We start from the raw sequence: 17081 nt of genomic DNA, 5'->3' as shown, positions 1-17081 counted from the left end.
TCCCATAGGCCTTGCAGTTACCGATTCACCATGTAGTTAAATAAAAAAAGTATTGAAAATATAAGGTTTTTAATTGGGTATTAGATGTTGTAAAGGAAATATTGTAAGGGATAGATTTGATAATAATTGTTTATAAATTATGTAATTTTTCTAATGTTTATTGCTTTTCAATCTTAAAAAATACTTTTTCAAGTTTTAATAGCAAATATTTTATAAATATATATATATATATATATTTTGTTTAACACTTTTTAGGAATTTGGACTGAGGTTTATTCAAAGCTCTTTTCTAAAATGACAAATTCCAAAAAAATATTCACTATATTATAACAATTATTCACACTTATCCAACATTAATTTGATCAAAAGCTTACACTCTTTTACCACTTGTTTTTAAGGTGATTGGGTTTGTCTTTGCTTGTCTTTGCTTAATTTTTTTGGGGCTTTTGGACTGACACAAGAGGTTTATTCAAAGCATTTTTCTAAAATGACAAATTCCAAAAATATATTCACTATATTATAACAATTATTCACACTTACCCAACAATCACCAAGGACATTTCCATTACAGCAATCCATAAAAGGCATTGTGATAGATGGGGTTCTATGAATCAACCAAGGAAAGATCATCTCTTCTCTAAATGTTATTTTTTTAAGAGTTAGAAATCTAAAACTACAATTGTTAAATCAATAAATTTGCAGAGGTTTTGTCAAAATCCTTTCTTATCTCCATCCTTGAAAGGATAAGGTATAACAAGGAAACAAAATAACTTTCTCATATATATACAAGGACATTCTAAAGTCATTTAGCCAAACTTATGATATTTGAAGGACAATATCTTTTTTCATATACATACAAGGACATTGTAAACCCATTTAGTCAAACTTATGATATTTGCATGATAGTAACCTAACTAATTATTAAGTAATAACTTGTTGAAATATATAAAATTGGTCCATTCTTTATTGAAAGAAATGAAAAGTAAATGAATATATAAGTAAGACTTCATATTTGCTACATATATTGGTAGTGAAAACCAATATGGAAAAAAAAAGAGTAATAATTAATTCACTACTTGATTTATTGTTATATAAAATATTTTTATATTATTGTTTATTTTTTTATTTTGTACTTATACAGTGAATTTTACTTTTTGTTTCCTTTCATAACATATATTATTTTACATCTTTCATGAGGATGTGGTTTTATAGTGCCTTTTCTTTTGCAAATAAGATATTAATAAATTTATTATTTATTTTGTTATTAAAATATTAAAGATACTTATTATTATATTATTATTTCTTTTATTGATATTTTATTTAATGTTTTCCTTTATAGTTTATTATATGTTCATTCATATTTAATTCACTAATTTTTTTTTGTAAGCTTGGTGGAACTACATCTTCATCATGTCCTAATGTCACCTTGATCAGGGCTAGAAATTTGTAACACCCCCAAATGCATCAGAGTGGTCAATGGGAGCGTGGGAAGAGACTTATTAAGACTATTATGAAGAAGAAACACAACTATAGAACGTGCAAGTACAAAGACATCTGGCAAGAATTCCAACTGGGATTCTTTAATAGAGCAAGCAATAAGAGGAAATGTGGGTGTGGAGTTGTCATTGTCATTGAGCTAGGTAAATTCTTCCATTTCTTGTGGGAGGACAAACTGGGTACTAATAACAAAGCAAAGATCATAGCATTATGGGGAGTCCTTATCCCGGCAAAATGCCCAAGACTCAAAAGGATACATGTATATGGAGATGCAAAAGGCATCATTGATTGGGTAAAGGACCACACAAAAATCAATCCTCCCATATCAACAAATTAGATGAAGCGAATTAGAGATTTGGTAAGCACCTTTCACCACATTCAGTTTCACCATATTTAAAGGGAACAAAACTGGACTGCAGACCTACATATTATCCAAGCTAGGCATAAAAAAGAAATATGGTAAGTTTTTTTCCGCGACTTTTGAACAAGGTGTTATGGTTAATGTTGGCAGCATTAACTACTCTTAAGAGACAGTGAATGCATAGAGGATATTTTGATTTATGTAATTTGATATATCATATAAGGATTTTGTTGTAATGTTGGGGAAGATGGAGGCACGGAATTGTAATGTGATAGTGAGACTCAAAATGTAGACAAGTTCTTTGAAAATATAGATAGGGAGACACAAAATGTAGACAAGTTCTTTGAATATGTGTGCGTGTGGGGGAAGAAATTTGAGATATGATAAATAGAAATAACAAACAAGCAAAGGAATAATCAAACACAAGCATATGAACTATCTTTTTTATTTTAATTTCAAAAAAAGAAACTTTTTTCCTCGGAAAAAATAAATAAATAAATAAAAATTAAAAAACAAACAAACAAAAGAAAGAAAAAAAGGCAGACATTGCACTTATATTGGCTCATGAAGCCATTGATTTGCAAGGCAGTTGAGCAAGTCTCAATGGGTATGGCTCTAATAACAAGGGACATGCCTAATTATAAAAAAGACTTGCAGACTATTCAATTTAAACTCTGCAAACAAGATATGTGAATGGATCGCATAGAGAGACACATCCCCAGTATAGCGAACAAGACTCCTGTGCCTGGCGACTCAGCAGCGGACCCAGATATGGTTGAACCAGATCAGGATGAACTGGATGAGTAGACTGAGCTTTTGTTCTCAAAACATTATTGTTTAGCGGCAAGTTTCTTTATATAGTTGCATAGGTATTGGAAGATTAGATAAAAACTATATTTTCAATAGTTCTGTTTACATAGCATGGTTAGAAAGACTTCAAACTTATGTATCATTTTGGCAAGATCGATGACCAAAATACGATAAAAAAAGGTTTTAAGAAACTGCAACCAGTCATTTAAAATTTCAAACTTATATTTTGGAATGCCATGAAACATTTGGATCTTTTTAAGAATCCATCAACATTTTCCAGCCAACAAATCATATGAAATTTCAAACTCAGTGAAATTGTATCTTGGAATGCCATAAAACTTTTGAGACTCTTAACAATCAACCAACATTCTTCAATCAGCTCCACATGCATCAGGGCACTTATCTATATCCAAGAATAACATCCTTCTTTAATGCAGGAACATTCTAAAATCTATTACTAGTGTTCATTGAAGGATGTTGTAAAATCTCTTACTTGTCTTGAAATACAAATTAATTTAGTTGTGTTCAACCTAAGGTATGGTAATCATTGTTATTTAACTTCAAAGCTCAAAACCAATGGCAAACTTAACACGTTGAACATAGTTCAACATGAGAGCTTTATGGTCTCTCAATGGTAGTCCACATTCCAATGGCTTTGGCTTGCGCTCCTGTTGCACGTCTTATAGGCAGGGGCTCGAACATATAACAAATCTGACCATCATTCTCAGCCTAACCAATCTGTGTCTTATAGGCAGGGCTCGAACTTATAACAAATCTGACCATCATTTTCAGCATAACCAATCTGACCATCATTCTCAGCAAAACCAAAGACAAAAATGTTGTCATTGCATGCTACGCAACACGAAATCCTTGCAAGAGTGTTTGGAAGAGAACCCACTGCCCTCCAAACGTTTTTATCAAAATCGTATTCCATCACTCCCTGATGCTTATGGAATGAAAGCAAGCACTGAGAAGAAGCAACCATACACGACTGTGGACCTCTCCCTTCCCCGACAGTCCACATATTCCACGGCATGCTCCATGCCCCCTTTTCCGGATCATAAATTTCGGCACTCCAATCGAATAGATTACCCGACTCGGGACTGTAACCGTTGATAACGAAAAATTTGTTGTGGATGAAAGCACCATAACATTCATCTCGTTCTTGGTTCATCTCAGGAAGAAGCTTCCATTCGTCTTCAAACACATTGTAAACAGTTGCCGATGGTAGGAAATCTTCATAGTCATCGTGTACGCTGGCAACGTAGACGAGTCCCTCAGGTGATACAGACGAAGCACCGGAGATTTGAATCACCGGCATGTCTCAGTCGCGGCTCCACTTACCAGATGTGAAATCGAAGATGAAAATGGTGTTCATGAGTGCTTCCTCTAGGTCGAGGTCAGAAGGCTTCCATCCATCCATTAAAATGAGCTTTTGATTGACACAAATGCAGTCACAAAAAAAGAGGAATTCCCTTATGATTGTCGGGGGAGTGGGGAAGGGGAGAAAGCGTTTTTAGGGTGCCTCCCAGAAGGTCAAACACAGAAACCAGAAATTCTAGATCATCATCATGGTAAGCCCGTAGCTCCACTAAACATATACACTGTTGCGAAGTCCCATGGTTTTTTCTGTCTTTGTAGAACTAGGGGGTGCCTCACAATCGCCTCCCAGATTTTGCAAATAGATCTGAGGTTTTCATGGGAATCATAAGGGACTCTTAGCAGACACTGTCGACCAATTTACCATGGCAGACTAGCAAAACACTCCATAATAAAATGCAGTCTCAGCTAACGAAATGTAGACCGATACTATTGGTATTCGAAATTTCGTTTCAATGGGTGAGATATAAAGTTCGCAGACCCAGACTGTTGGAAAAACCTTGCAAGCGAAGCACAAGATGATACCTTAGTAATGGGATGAATACAGAAGCGATCTTGCAAGCCAAAACTGACCCACCAAAATCAGCTAGAACGGCTAAGCCCTGTCGTTTGCTCAATACCAAGCCGGTCGGATCGAAAAAAATTAACGCTAACTGTCTACACAGTCAATTACAGAACAAAAGAGTAATTTTGAGTGAGGGACAACCTGCCGCACCCATGCACAGGTTGTCTCGACTCAGGAAACTGTGGTAGCACAAGGGAAAATTGAAGAACAAAAACCTGGAAGCCTGTTGGTGTACATGCACTTAGACTAGCTGTGTTGGTGTACATGCACCTAGATTAGCTCCAGTTAACTTATTGCTTGCATGTGGCACATGTACATATTAACATAAGATAAAGCACACTTAGCTTTAGTTAGCTTTAATTATTGCATGTACAACTAAGCTTAACTTAGTTGCTTTTATGTATTTATTCTAAACCTAATATTGTAGAATCAATTTTTTATTCTTTTTTCAATTCTTGTTCGCTTCCTTCCTTCTCTTGCAAGCTTGTTTATTGTTTTGCAGATCTAGATCTATGTATCTCAAAAATCTTACATGATATCAGAGCACAGGGATTTGTAATCAGTGCACAAGCAATTTTATTTGCAGGTTCAGAAGATTGAAGCAACAACAAAGAATGGAGTCTAAATTGGAGTTTCCACAATCGGCAATTCTCACTCCATATAATTATTTCGAATGGAAGCCAAAGATTCAACTTCATCTCAGAAGTAGAGGCTTATTTCGAATAACCATGGAAACGGAAGTTGAACCAACATCGGCAATGGAGAAAACAAGATATTTCAATGACATGGACGAGGCCTTCGGCATCCTATGTTTATCTATTTCTCCGGAACTGCTATTTCATGTTGAATCATGTTCAACTCCAAATGAAGTATGGAAAATTTTGGAAGGATTGTTTGGAAAACAGGATGAAATGCAAAGTCACATTCTCGAAAATGAGTTAAACTCATTAGAACCGAGAAACTTTGAGAACATTCAAGATTTTTTCACAAGGTATAAAGCCTTGTTGGTTCAGCTGAAAGGATGCGGGATCGACAAATCCAAGTAAGAAAATCAATTGATTCTTTCCATTTTATCAAAACTTGGTCCAGAGTATGCAGTATTCGTCTCTACATTCCACACAGTCAGATTTGCAACTAGTGTAGCTTGGAAGATGCCCTCACTGGATTCTTTTATTCAGTCTTTGATGCATGAGCAAGATAAGCTCATCAAAATGGGCACACTTAAAAATTCCAAAGCGCATGCACTTACTGTGCATGCAAAAGGAAAGGCAAATTCCAAAGACCATCAGAAAGGAAAAGGGAAGAAGGATTCTGATCCAAGAAAGGGAGGACATCCCAAACCCCCTGATGGATCATCTGGCTCAAAGGAAAGGAAAGGAACGAAAGGGCAATCAATGTGCAATTATTGCCACCGTGGTTTTCATCATGAATCTGCATGCATGAAGAAGACTATAGATCTTATGACGCAGACACTCCAGCAACACAATCTTGGAGACCACATTCCTGAGAATGCTAAGAAGAAGTCTGGAGAAAAAGCACCATATCCAAGAGGTAACGGGCATGCTTTGATTGCTCTTCATTCTGCACCACAAGAATGGATCATCGATTCAGGAGCTTCACATCATATGGCTTCTTCAAAGGAATCCTTTTCTTCTCTACATGCATACTCAGGTCCTCCCATTCTCATGGGGGATAATTCTGTAGTTGCAGCAACTGGACAAGGAAGAATGCAATTCGAAGATGGAAGTTTTGAAAATGTCTTGCATATTCCAAGGCTTTATGTGAATCTTCTCTCAGTGTATCAGATGACACACACAGGCAGCGGAAGGAAAGTGGAATTTACCCCAGATTTCGTGAGCATTTATGACATGCAAACCAATTTCAAGATTGCATCTGGCAAGGTAAATGATCAATCTCGTTTGTATACATTTTCTGATTTTGTTCCTCAATCAGATTATATTTTGCTACTTATGCATGCAAATGAAGAAAGTAGGATTTGGCATGAGAGATTTGGGCACTTGAATTTCAGATATATGCAACAGCTTAGTAAGCAAGGGATGGTCAAAGGATTGCCAACCATTGAATTTTCAGATGGTGTTTGTAATGGATGTGCTCTTGGAAAGCATCCACAAGAAAAATTCGAGAAGGGGCATGCATGGAGAGCCTCTTCACCTTTGGAACTTGTACACAGTGATCTCATGGGTCCATTTCAGGTGCTTTCAATGAGCAAAGCAAGATATGTGTTGTCATTTATAGATGATTACACGAGATTCACTTGGGTTTACTTCTTGAAACTCAAGTCTGAAGTTTTTCAACATCTAAAGATTTTCAAAGCGCATGCGGAAAATCAGTCTGGAAAACGCATCAAAATACTCTGCACAGATAATGGGACGGAATATGTCAACAAAGATATCAAGAATCTTTGTGATGAAGCATGCATACAATTGCAGCATACAGTTCCTTACACTCCACAGCAAAATGGCGTGGCTGAAAGGAAAAACCAATCTTTGAAAGAGATGGGTAATTGCATGTTGCATGCAAGATCTCTTCCGTCGAAATTGTGGGTCGAAGTTATTAATTGTGCCTCATACATCCATAACAGATCTCCTCATAAATTTGTTACTGGAAAAACACCTTTTGAGGCTTGGACTGGCATGCAACCTAAAGTTAGTCATTTTCGCATTTTTGGATCTCGAGCATGGGCCCGCATTCCTCCAGAGAAGAGAAAGGCTTTGGAGCCTCAAAGCATGCATGTTTGTTGGATATTCTGATGAAGTCAAAGGGTACAGATTGCTTGATATCCACACTGAAGAGCTCTTTATTGAAAGGAGTGTAAAGTTTGACGAAGATATTTCGCATGCACCAGTAGATGAACTTGTTATCAAATTTTCATCACCACTCATTGATGAGTATGCAGATGAAACTTCAGACCAGCATTCTGATGAAGATGAGTCTTTTCCTGTGACCCCTGTTAGACCACCAGTTGTTGAACATCAAGATCATACTTCTGCATGTAGTTCGGAAGATTCTTGACCACCTTCAACACAAAAATGGGCAGCATGAGTGATATCCTTGATGATCCTGCCTCTATCCCTCTGTTTGAGGAAGATCCGCAAGCACTCTTAGCTATGGAGCCATCCATGCCCATGCATGCTTATATGATGCATGGATCTGATCCACAAACTTATGCAGAAGCAAATGGACATCCTGAATGGGAAGCTGCCATGGATGAGGAATATAACTCTCTCATTGAGAACCAGACTTGGGATTTGGTTCCGCTACCTTCAAATCGCAAACTTGTGAGATGCAAGTGGGTTTACCGGACCAAGAAAGCATCAAATGGCCAAGTTAGTCGATATAAGGCACGATTGGTAGCAAAAGGTTTTCAGCAAGTACATGGTGTTGACTATGATGAGACTTTTGCTCCAGTGGCAAAAATGGATTCCATTCGGCTAGCTCTCTCCATTGCAGCAGCAAGAGGATGGGAGGTGCATCATATGGATGTGAAGAATGCCTTTCTTCATGGTGATCTCGAGGAGGAAATCTACATGGAGCAGCCACCGAGATACATGCAGAATTCATCTCTGGTATGCAAACTAAAGAAGTCTCTCTATGGCCTCAAGCAGGCACCTAGAGCATGGTATGCAAAGATGGATTCTTATTTGTTATCTCAAAATTTTGTACGCTGCAAATCTGATTCCAATGTTTATTTTCTGAAGAAAATTGACTCCTTGTTGATCATAGTACTCTACGTAGATGATCTTTTGATAACGGGTAGTTCAGCTTCTGTCATTACTAACATCAAAACTGCATTGCATAAGCGGTTTTCTATGACAAACATGGGCTTGCTAAATTTCTTCCTTGGACTAGAGATCCATCAGCGTGATTCTGGAATTACCATTTCTCAACCAAAATATGCCAGAGATCTTTTGGCACGATTTCACATGAGTGACTGCAAGCCAGCAGCCACACCTTTCTTATCAGGGATAAAGCTTGAGAATGGCAAAGACACACCATTGGTTGATTGCACATTGTATCGCCAGCTTGTGGGAAGTCTTCTTTATCTCACTCACTCCCGTCCTGATCTCTCCTATGCTGTCGGAGCAGTTTCCAGATACATGCAGGAGCCACACGAGTTACACTGGAATGCTGCAAAGCACATCCTTCGATATGTCCAAGGGACAATCACCTATGGGATTCATTATGCAGCCAATTGTTCTTTGAATCTCATCGAGTTCACAGATTCAGACTGGGCTAGCGACACCATTGATCACAAGTCTACTTCCGGTTATGTACTTAGTTTGGGATCCGGCCCAATTTGTTGGTCAAGTAAGAAGCAGGCTCCCATTGCTTTATCATCAGCAGAGGCCGAGTATAGAGGAGCAGTCAATGCCACTATTCAGGCAATTTGGCTACAACATTTCCTATCTGAGCTTGGGATTAGTGTCCATCATCCAACTGTCATCTGGTGCGATAATCAAAGTACGCTAAAGTTTTGCAGAGATCCAGTGCAGCGGCAGTGTACCAAACACATCGAGATCCACATGCACTTCATTAGAGAACTCATTCATGATGGGATCATCGATCTTCAGTACTGTCCTAGTTCCGAGCAGATTGCTGACATCTTCACCAAGACTTTCACTGAGCAGAAGTTTCGATTCCTGCGAGATCGTCTCAGGGTGAAGGACACGACTGCCTAGCAGTTGTCTTTTCTCTACTTTTGCATTATATTTTGAGGGGGGGTTTTCTTCCCACTGGGTTTTCCCTCTTTCCTCCTTTTTATGCATTGTATATGGGTACCTAAAATGGCCGTGTTGCCGGGACTCATTCATTTTGCATCACACTCACCTAAGTTATGCTTAAGGGGGGGTGTTGGTGTACATGCACTTAGACTAGCTGTGTTGGTGTACATGCACCTAGATTAGCTCCAGTTAACTTATTGCTTGCATGTGGCACATGTACACATTAACATAAGATAAAGCACACTTAGCTTTAGTTAGCTTTAGTTATTGCATGTACAACTAAGCTTAACTTAGTTGCTTTTATGTATTTATTCTAAAACTAATATTGTAGAATCAATTTTTTATTCTTTTCCCAATTCTTGCTCGCTTCCTTCCTTCTCTTGCAAGCTTGTTTATTGTTTTGCAAATCTAGATCTGTGTATCTCAAAAATCTTACAAAGCCGCGACTCTGAATTTTATCTTCCCATTTTTTTTCTTCGACTTTTACCATCATAACTGGGCAACTAAAATTATGAGAGTGCGTTGCTTGCAAGATCAACAAAAAGAAATTTCCATGGGTTGTTTGCAAGATCAATAGAAAGACATGTCGAGATAAATGGGTACTCCATATTTTAGGGCAGACGATCCCTAAGCATTTTTGGCACACAAACTGTTAGAAAATGGCCACATATAATGCTTCAGCTACACAAACTGTTAAGAAATGGCAATATACATGAATTAAAAATATATGAGATTCATTGTTGGATGTCTTTGCAATATATGATGTAGAATTTGAGCCATAATACAATATCGTACCACTGAAAATGTCGAGGATGCCATATAATGCAGAGGATACCTTACTATGCATACACATTGTGTAATGAAATCATTTGGAAGAACCATTTAGAGATGTGAGATCACTGTAATAATACCTTCGAGCAAGATCATAACCATACCAAAAACTGAGCGTGATCATTTACCATACAAAGATGCGATGTTATACAATTATAGTGAGAGAGAGTGTGCCAGTCTCTTACCGTTACAGAGAGACGAATGCGAGATCATTCTAAACCGTGATTTTCTATTCTTCGTCAACTTATTTCGGTTTTGCATCAATGATCAAAAGTCTTTTAATAGGACGCCCAGTATGCCATATAATGCATAGGATACCTAATTGTGCATACACATTAATAATTTAGAAGAACCATTTAGAGATGTGAGATCACTGTAATCATACGTTCAAGCAAGATCATAACCATACCAAAAATTGAGTGTGATCATTTACCATACAAAGATGCGAGGTTATACAATTATAGTGAGAGAGACCGTGCAAGTGTCTTGCCCTTACAAAAACGAGAATGCGAGATCATTCTAAACAGTTATTTTACGTTTTTCGTAAACTCATTTTCGGTTTTATATCAATGATCAAAATTCTTTTAATCGTCTAACACACAAATCCACGATGCACAATAAGACACGATGGTTGCTGGGTGTAATAAATAAAGTAAATTAGAGATTATTATATTAATAATATTATAATTATGTTTATAAATATTTATATTTATATTTTAATTTTCATTTTCATTTGATTATGTTGAAAGGTGTTTTATTGTGAATTTCATTCCAGTGAGAATTGTCTCCTCTTTTGCCTTTAATTTGGCATATGTCGTGGGTGGAATGGTGAGCATTTCAGTTATGGGTGGTGGAGAATGTTGCGCTGAAAGGTCGTGTGTGGTTTCGGCTACCAATTTTGTAGGGCCTCCACCATCGTTAAGAACATGATTGTCGAATTTGCAGGGTCTCCATCACTATGTATCCTATCAAACACAGGTCTACCTTCACTATCTTTTTATCTAAGACGGGGCTTATGGGTAGCAACAAAGGTGCCAATTTTGCAAGCCTCCATCATCGCGAAAAACAAATTGGGGACCTGCACTACATTATTATTTGTGATGGGGCTTGTGGGCAGCAACAGAGGTGTCAATTATGTAGGGTTCCATCACCGCTGAGAATAGTTTGTGGGCTTCTACTACCTTATTATCTGTGAGGGGGCTTGTGGGAAACAATAGAAGTGAGCACGATAAGGCCCTCATCATGCCACTACCACCAAACCCCAGGAGGTTCCAGCTGGGTTGTCGCCCCTCCCTGATGGTTAATCTTATTGCTCAACCAAAAAACTGCTCATTTTTGTTTGAAATTGGTGCAAAGAACAAGGTAGCTTCTACCAGAGTTGCCGTGTCACTATCACCAAAAACCAGGAAGTTCCAACAAGATTGTCATCCCTCCAAGATGGTTAATGTTATTGCTTGACCGAAAAATAGCTCATTTCTATTTGAATCTGGTGTAAAGAAAAAGGTAACTTGATTTGTTTGTGTTTGGTATTATTCATTTAAGTTAAACCTCAATAGATTTTGCATACCAAAGCCTTGAACTTAAAGTGAACTTAAACATATTTTCTAAAAGGTGGAAACTTTAGCCCAGCCGAGCATAGAAACCCATCAACTATTAGCAGGTCATTGAACATAAGGGCGGACAAATTCAGATGTTGTGAATCCTTCTAGTAAAACAGAAGTGCATGCACTAAATACCACAAGTCATGGACAACCACAAAGAACTATGCCCTAATCCCCCAATGACGAAATCATATTTAGAGGTATTTTTTAAAGAATATTTCACGTCTTATTTGAAATAACAATGGTTATTTGTGTTGAATTTCTTTTGACTTTAAACAATGGAGAGAGAGGATTTTAGAAAGAATTATTAGAGGAAATTTTAACACATGGAATACTTAAATGCAATTGTGTTTAATGAATCGCAATGTATGGAGTATAAATAAGATGGACTCCCATTTGTCTTAGATTCATCAGCAGTGCAATCCTTAAATCAATCATAGCTATAGGTCTATCAACCACAACTATTATTTTCATTACATCAGAAGAAGTAGAAATAGCATTACCTCCCATCTTTGGTACTGCCCTATTGTTGCAGGGCTACGCTGGTGTCTTCACCATGCTGGGATTGAGTCAATGAGATATTTTTCAATTCTGATTTCAATTTCTTATTCCTCTCTTCGAGGTATTCCACATGAGAGTTAAAAATCCCTCGTGTAGGACAATATGGAAGCATTGTCTTTATGCAAACATATGAATGAGAATAACTCATTTGTTTGGACCTATGTTAACTAAAATATGAGAGAATAATTGTTGCTTTTGCATATCTTTTTATATATGGCTCTAGAGATTAAATCCCCAAGTTAATGGAAGTTCATAAAATTTCATTACATTACAACAATTATTATATTTTGATGGAATGTAGCCTTGAGATTCTAAGGATGATAAAACTGTAACAGTCCCTGGTTGATTTTCCATGTAAATAAAATAAAACCAAGGTCATTGGACACATATTCCAGTATTAATGTTGGGAAAAATACTATAGTGGGCATCACTTGTGATTAATTAATGGTTATGGAAAATGGCAAAGGCAAAGAGACAATAATTGGCATTTATTTATGAAAATAAAGGAAAATAGGAGAAAAAGAAGGTGAAGAAACACAGCTTTGCATGCAAGGGAAATTAGGGGGAAAATGAAGAAAATAGAGGCATCAATGATAAAAATCCTTTAGAGAAATAGTTCACAACTTTTGGATTAGCTTTTGTTGGTTTAGATTTTCTCAGTTCAGTTTTGCAACTCTACTTTCATTCATTCTCTCATACATTCTTACACACTTAGAGTATTCTTGGAGCATGCTTGGAGCACTCTAAAATTCACTTGGATTTGGAGAAATAAGGCAAAGGAAAGCAGCGATCGCAAGCAAATAGTTGGATCAACAACTACATTTGGATTGTTTTGTAGGTAACAGGTTGCATGTGTGATTTCCTTGTTGGTTTTGGATGTATGGTATATGCATGTGGTTCCTTGGTTATGTGTTGTCATTGGCATGGAGATTTTCCTGGATTGACAGTGGTTTCAGCCTTTCCTTGCCATTTCCTGGATAGCCATGGTGTTGTGTGTTTTCCACTTATTTTTCTCATTGGTGCTCAGGTTCCCAATGGTTGTTGGTTGGAAAAAACGTTGTGGAAGTTCTGGAACAACTTGGGTTAAGTTACTAGTTCCTAGAGCTAGAGGTTGGGACAAGCACTCTAGAGCCCTTGGTGGATTGAGTTACTAGTCCATGGAGTCATGGTTGGAACAAACGCTCTGGAGCTCTGGAAGTTTGTGGGTTGAGTTACTAGTTCCTGGAGCCTTTGACAACTTGGGTAGAGATTGATCTGGTTGATGTTAGTGATTTTCTGACAATAAATGTGGAATCAGTGTGGTTGAGGGTTAAGGTGGTTTGGCCTCGGGAAACCCTGGTTGGTTTTGTCTTAGTTTATTCCACGCGATCCCACATTCATGCTTAGAATATGGCGTGGGGGTGTTTAGCTATAAGATAGCTTTGGTTCAACCTAATCTATGGTCGAGTACCTTGGAAGTCCCTAATTGGTTGGAATTTTCATATCTTAATAAGATTTATTTTCCTACTATGATTTACGAATACTTGTATTGGTTATGATGTTGATATTATGGCTTATTTGAAATGTTTTCTATGTTGTTTATTTGTTGGTTATGTGTTGGTTGTGTGTTGATTATACGCTGGTTATATGATGTATACTATCTATGGCTCTTGACATGTTTCGATAAGTTATTGAATGGTTGATGAATGCATGGACTAACAAGTGTTATTGTCGCTAGCTAGAGAGGGATTAGAAACTTCTTGGTGATTCGTAGATGAATACTATTAGTTTATCATGAGATATGCATACATGATTTGTAGCTTATATGTTTACCATATGTTAGATCTAAGACTTTTGTGATCCATATTGTAGATAAATGTCTTTCGGATTAATCACATCATTAGGATTCGGTTGACGTTTCGAACCAACTAATGTGGTTCATCCTTAAGACAAGGTGAAATGTCTATGATAGATTAGGCATGTTTAGGTCAAGTTCTTGCATCAAGTTTGAATGTGTGGCATTTTCATCATGTTAATTATGATTTTGAAAAGTTACAGGCGGTTTCGGGCAGTGGTTTAGAGGCTAGCTTGAAAAAGTGCCTCAGATTTCCAAACCGCTGGCACTGAACTGGAGGATTCAAGTCATAACCACATGGAAGCAGGCATGGGCGTGCAGTTGGGGCCTCATAGCTGCACTCTTACATGTCGTGTGTGTATTGGGGGTGTTAGGTCATAGAAAAAGGGTTCTAGCTTGGGTATTGATCACCTGGGGTGGTTGTTCATCTCCTAAGTGATTTGTGTCAGTAAGTTTTCAAGTTGTAGGCTCCACTTCCTTAACTAGAAATTGGAGGTCATGTCATGTCATGGTGACACTCGTCTCATGTTTACCCTAGAAAGCTTGTGAATTTGGATAAATATGGGAGGAGGCAGTTACACGGTGGTATTAGAGTGAGGTTGCAGCACTAGACCTTAGGGTAGATGTGATTGTTATGAATGCATATTAGTTGTAGATGTGTTTGTTGTGCATGCATTGTGATGGCCATTGTTGCAGTCTTGTGTTGTAATGATGACGTTGGTGTGTTATGATGCTAAGATTATTAATATGTTGATTGCATTATGTATATGCATATTGTGTTATTCTCGATTGATTGTGTAGACAAGATAGCCTCCCTTGAACTTTGCAGAGGTATGATTTTGATTATGTATACATTTGGTTTATCTAACATTACATGTTTGCAGGAAATAGAAGATCAGAGGTGATGAGAAAAATGGTGGATTACAGTTCACATGACTATCCTTATAAATCATTTCAGCAATAAGGAGATGAGTATTTCCTGATATAGTAGATACACTGAGAAGTTTGAAGGTAGAAATCAGAAGTTGCAAGTCAAATAATGACAGGATAATTCAGTCACAGGAAATACTTGTCATAGTTAAGGAAAGGCAAGAAGAGGTTAATGTAGTGATCCTTTAGAGCTTATCATATTTATAGAGACAGGGACAACCAAGAATCAGTCATGGATAGGAGGAATCGACTAATGAGGCATATGGTAGTAGGTCTCGATCAGGATACAAGTTGGACAAGGATGATACAGTCAGAGGTAGAATATGGTTCGATACACATGACATGAGAGGTAGTGCTTATGGGTTCTATTCTAGTTTTGGTTCAAAGAGACATAATTGTCATCATTGTTATCATCCTTATAAGAGGAGTGAGAAGCAATACTTTCCAGATGAGTTTAAAAAATCTAAGCCTCCTGCACTGCATGGAGAGATTAAGAAATCGGAAGATGCAAAAGCATGACTACTTGGGATGAAGAAGTTCTTCAAGTTGCATGAGTATACAGAGGATATGAAAGCCAAGATAGTTATATCCAATCTCAAGGGAAAAGTAGATATCTAGTGGGAAGACGTGAAGTGTGTTAGAGGCATCAAGGCAGAGGAGTTGAGTTGACATAAATTTAAAAGACTTCAGAAAGAAGTACTTGTCCGAGAGATATTACGATGGAAAGGCTAAGGAGTTTTATGAGCTAAATATGGGTTCTATGACAGATGAAGAGTATAAGACTAAGTTCCTAGAGTTGTTGAGGTATGTACCATATCTTAAGGATGAGAAGACAAAGATTCAAAGGTTCATTAACGGATTTCATTTAGCATTTAAGGATAAGTTTAAGTATGATGAGCCTCAGTCGTTGGAGGAAGTCATTGGGAAGCTTAAGCATTGTTATAAGCAGTCGAATCATAAGTCTGAGCCTAAGCAGTATTAGAAAGGCAATGAAAATACTAAAGGAAAGTGGGTTAAGAAGCGAGTAAGACCTCAAGATGCAGGTGACAAGGAGAATGTAGCATTGTACAAGAAGTTCAATGCAGTTGATAAAGGACATGAATTTCAATTTGAGGAGAAGAATAAGGGTGATGCAAGAATCCTTTGCAGTGTTGGACTTGTGGTGGAGAGCATCCCAAGAGATATTGTCCATCACATCAGGGTGGAAAACCTCAGATTTACAATGCTCAGGAGGCACAGACAGTTGGAGATGTTGGGCAAAGTATTCTTTAGATTAATGCAATAGTGGATAATAGTAGGCTAATCATTAGGCATCTGTTATTGAGATGGAAGGTAAGCTTTGTGATCAAGTTATTTCTACTTTGATTGATCCTGGATCTAACTATAGTTATATCAATCTTGAGTTGGTGGATAATTGTTTATTGAATAAAGATGTGCATGCAGAGTCCTGGTTGGTGCAGCTGGCTGCAGGAACCAAGAAAAGAGTTCATCATTGGGTGAGATCTTGTGCATTTGATCTAAATGGTATGCCTATGTCATCACATCTAAGTGTGCTTCCTTTGGGTTCATATAGTATGCTTTTGGGCATGGATTGGTTGTTCATTCATAGAACTAAAGTGGATTTCCATGAAAAGGTTATTGAGTGCCTAGATGATGTGGGGAAAGAAGAGTCTTGCAGGGAAAGAAGAAGCCTACATTAGTGATAATGGTTACAGCTATGCAGGAAAAACACAGTTGCATAAAGGCATGTGTATTTTTTGCAATTCATATTTTTTGTCACAAAGGAAAAGATGTTGTGGATGATGAAGTTGTTAAGAGGTATCATGTTTTGTAGCAATTTCGAAATGTGTTTCCTGCAGAAATTTCAGAGTTTCCTCCTCATAGGGAAGTGGACTTTTCTATTAAATTGATGCCAGGAGCAGCACCAACATCAAAGGCACCCTACAGGATGAGTACTCTAGATTTGGTGG

The 17081-nt window shown here is 37.5% G+C and overlaps 1 protein-coding gene across 1 annotated transcript; it reads right to left on the bottom strand.

Annotated features, from left to right (window-relative positions):
* Nucleotides 1-3412: 3412 nt before the first annotated feature.
* On the bottom strand, nucleotides 3413-3988 carry LOC149178121 (F-box/kelch-repeat protein At1g15670-like). The gene has a single exon (XM_089421991.1). It carries the CDS (start codon nucleotides 3986-3988, stop codon nucleotides 3413-3415), a length of 576 nt encoding a protein of 191 aa, XP_089278117.1.
* Nucleotides 3989-17081: the final 13093 nt, after the last annotated feature.

This window comes from Pinus tabuliformis, chromosome 4_1, assembly GCF_031772625.1.
Source record: "Pinus tabuliformis cultivar Carrire ecotype Pingquan chromosome 4_1, CPIR1, whole genome shotgun sequence".
Taxonomy (NCBI): Eukaryota; Viridiplantae; Streptophyta; class Pinopsida; order Pinales; family Pinaceae; genus Pinus; species Pinus tabuliformis.
Note: the sequence above shows the minus strand (reverse complement) of the source record. Positions and strands in the feature narration are given on the sequence as shown.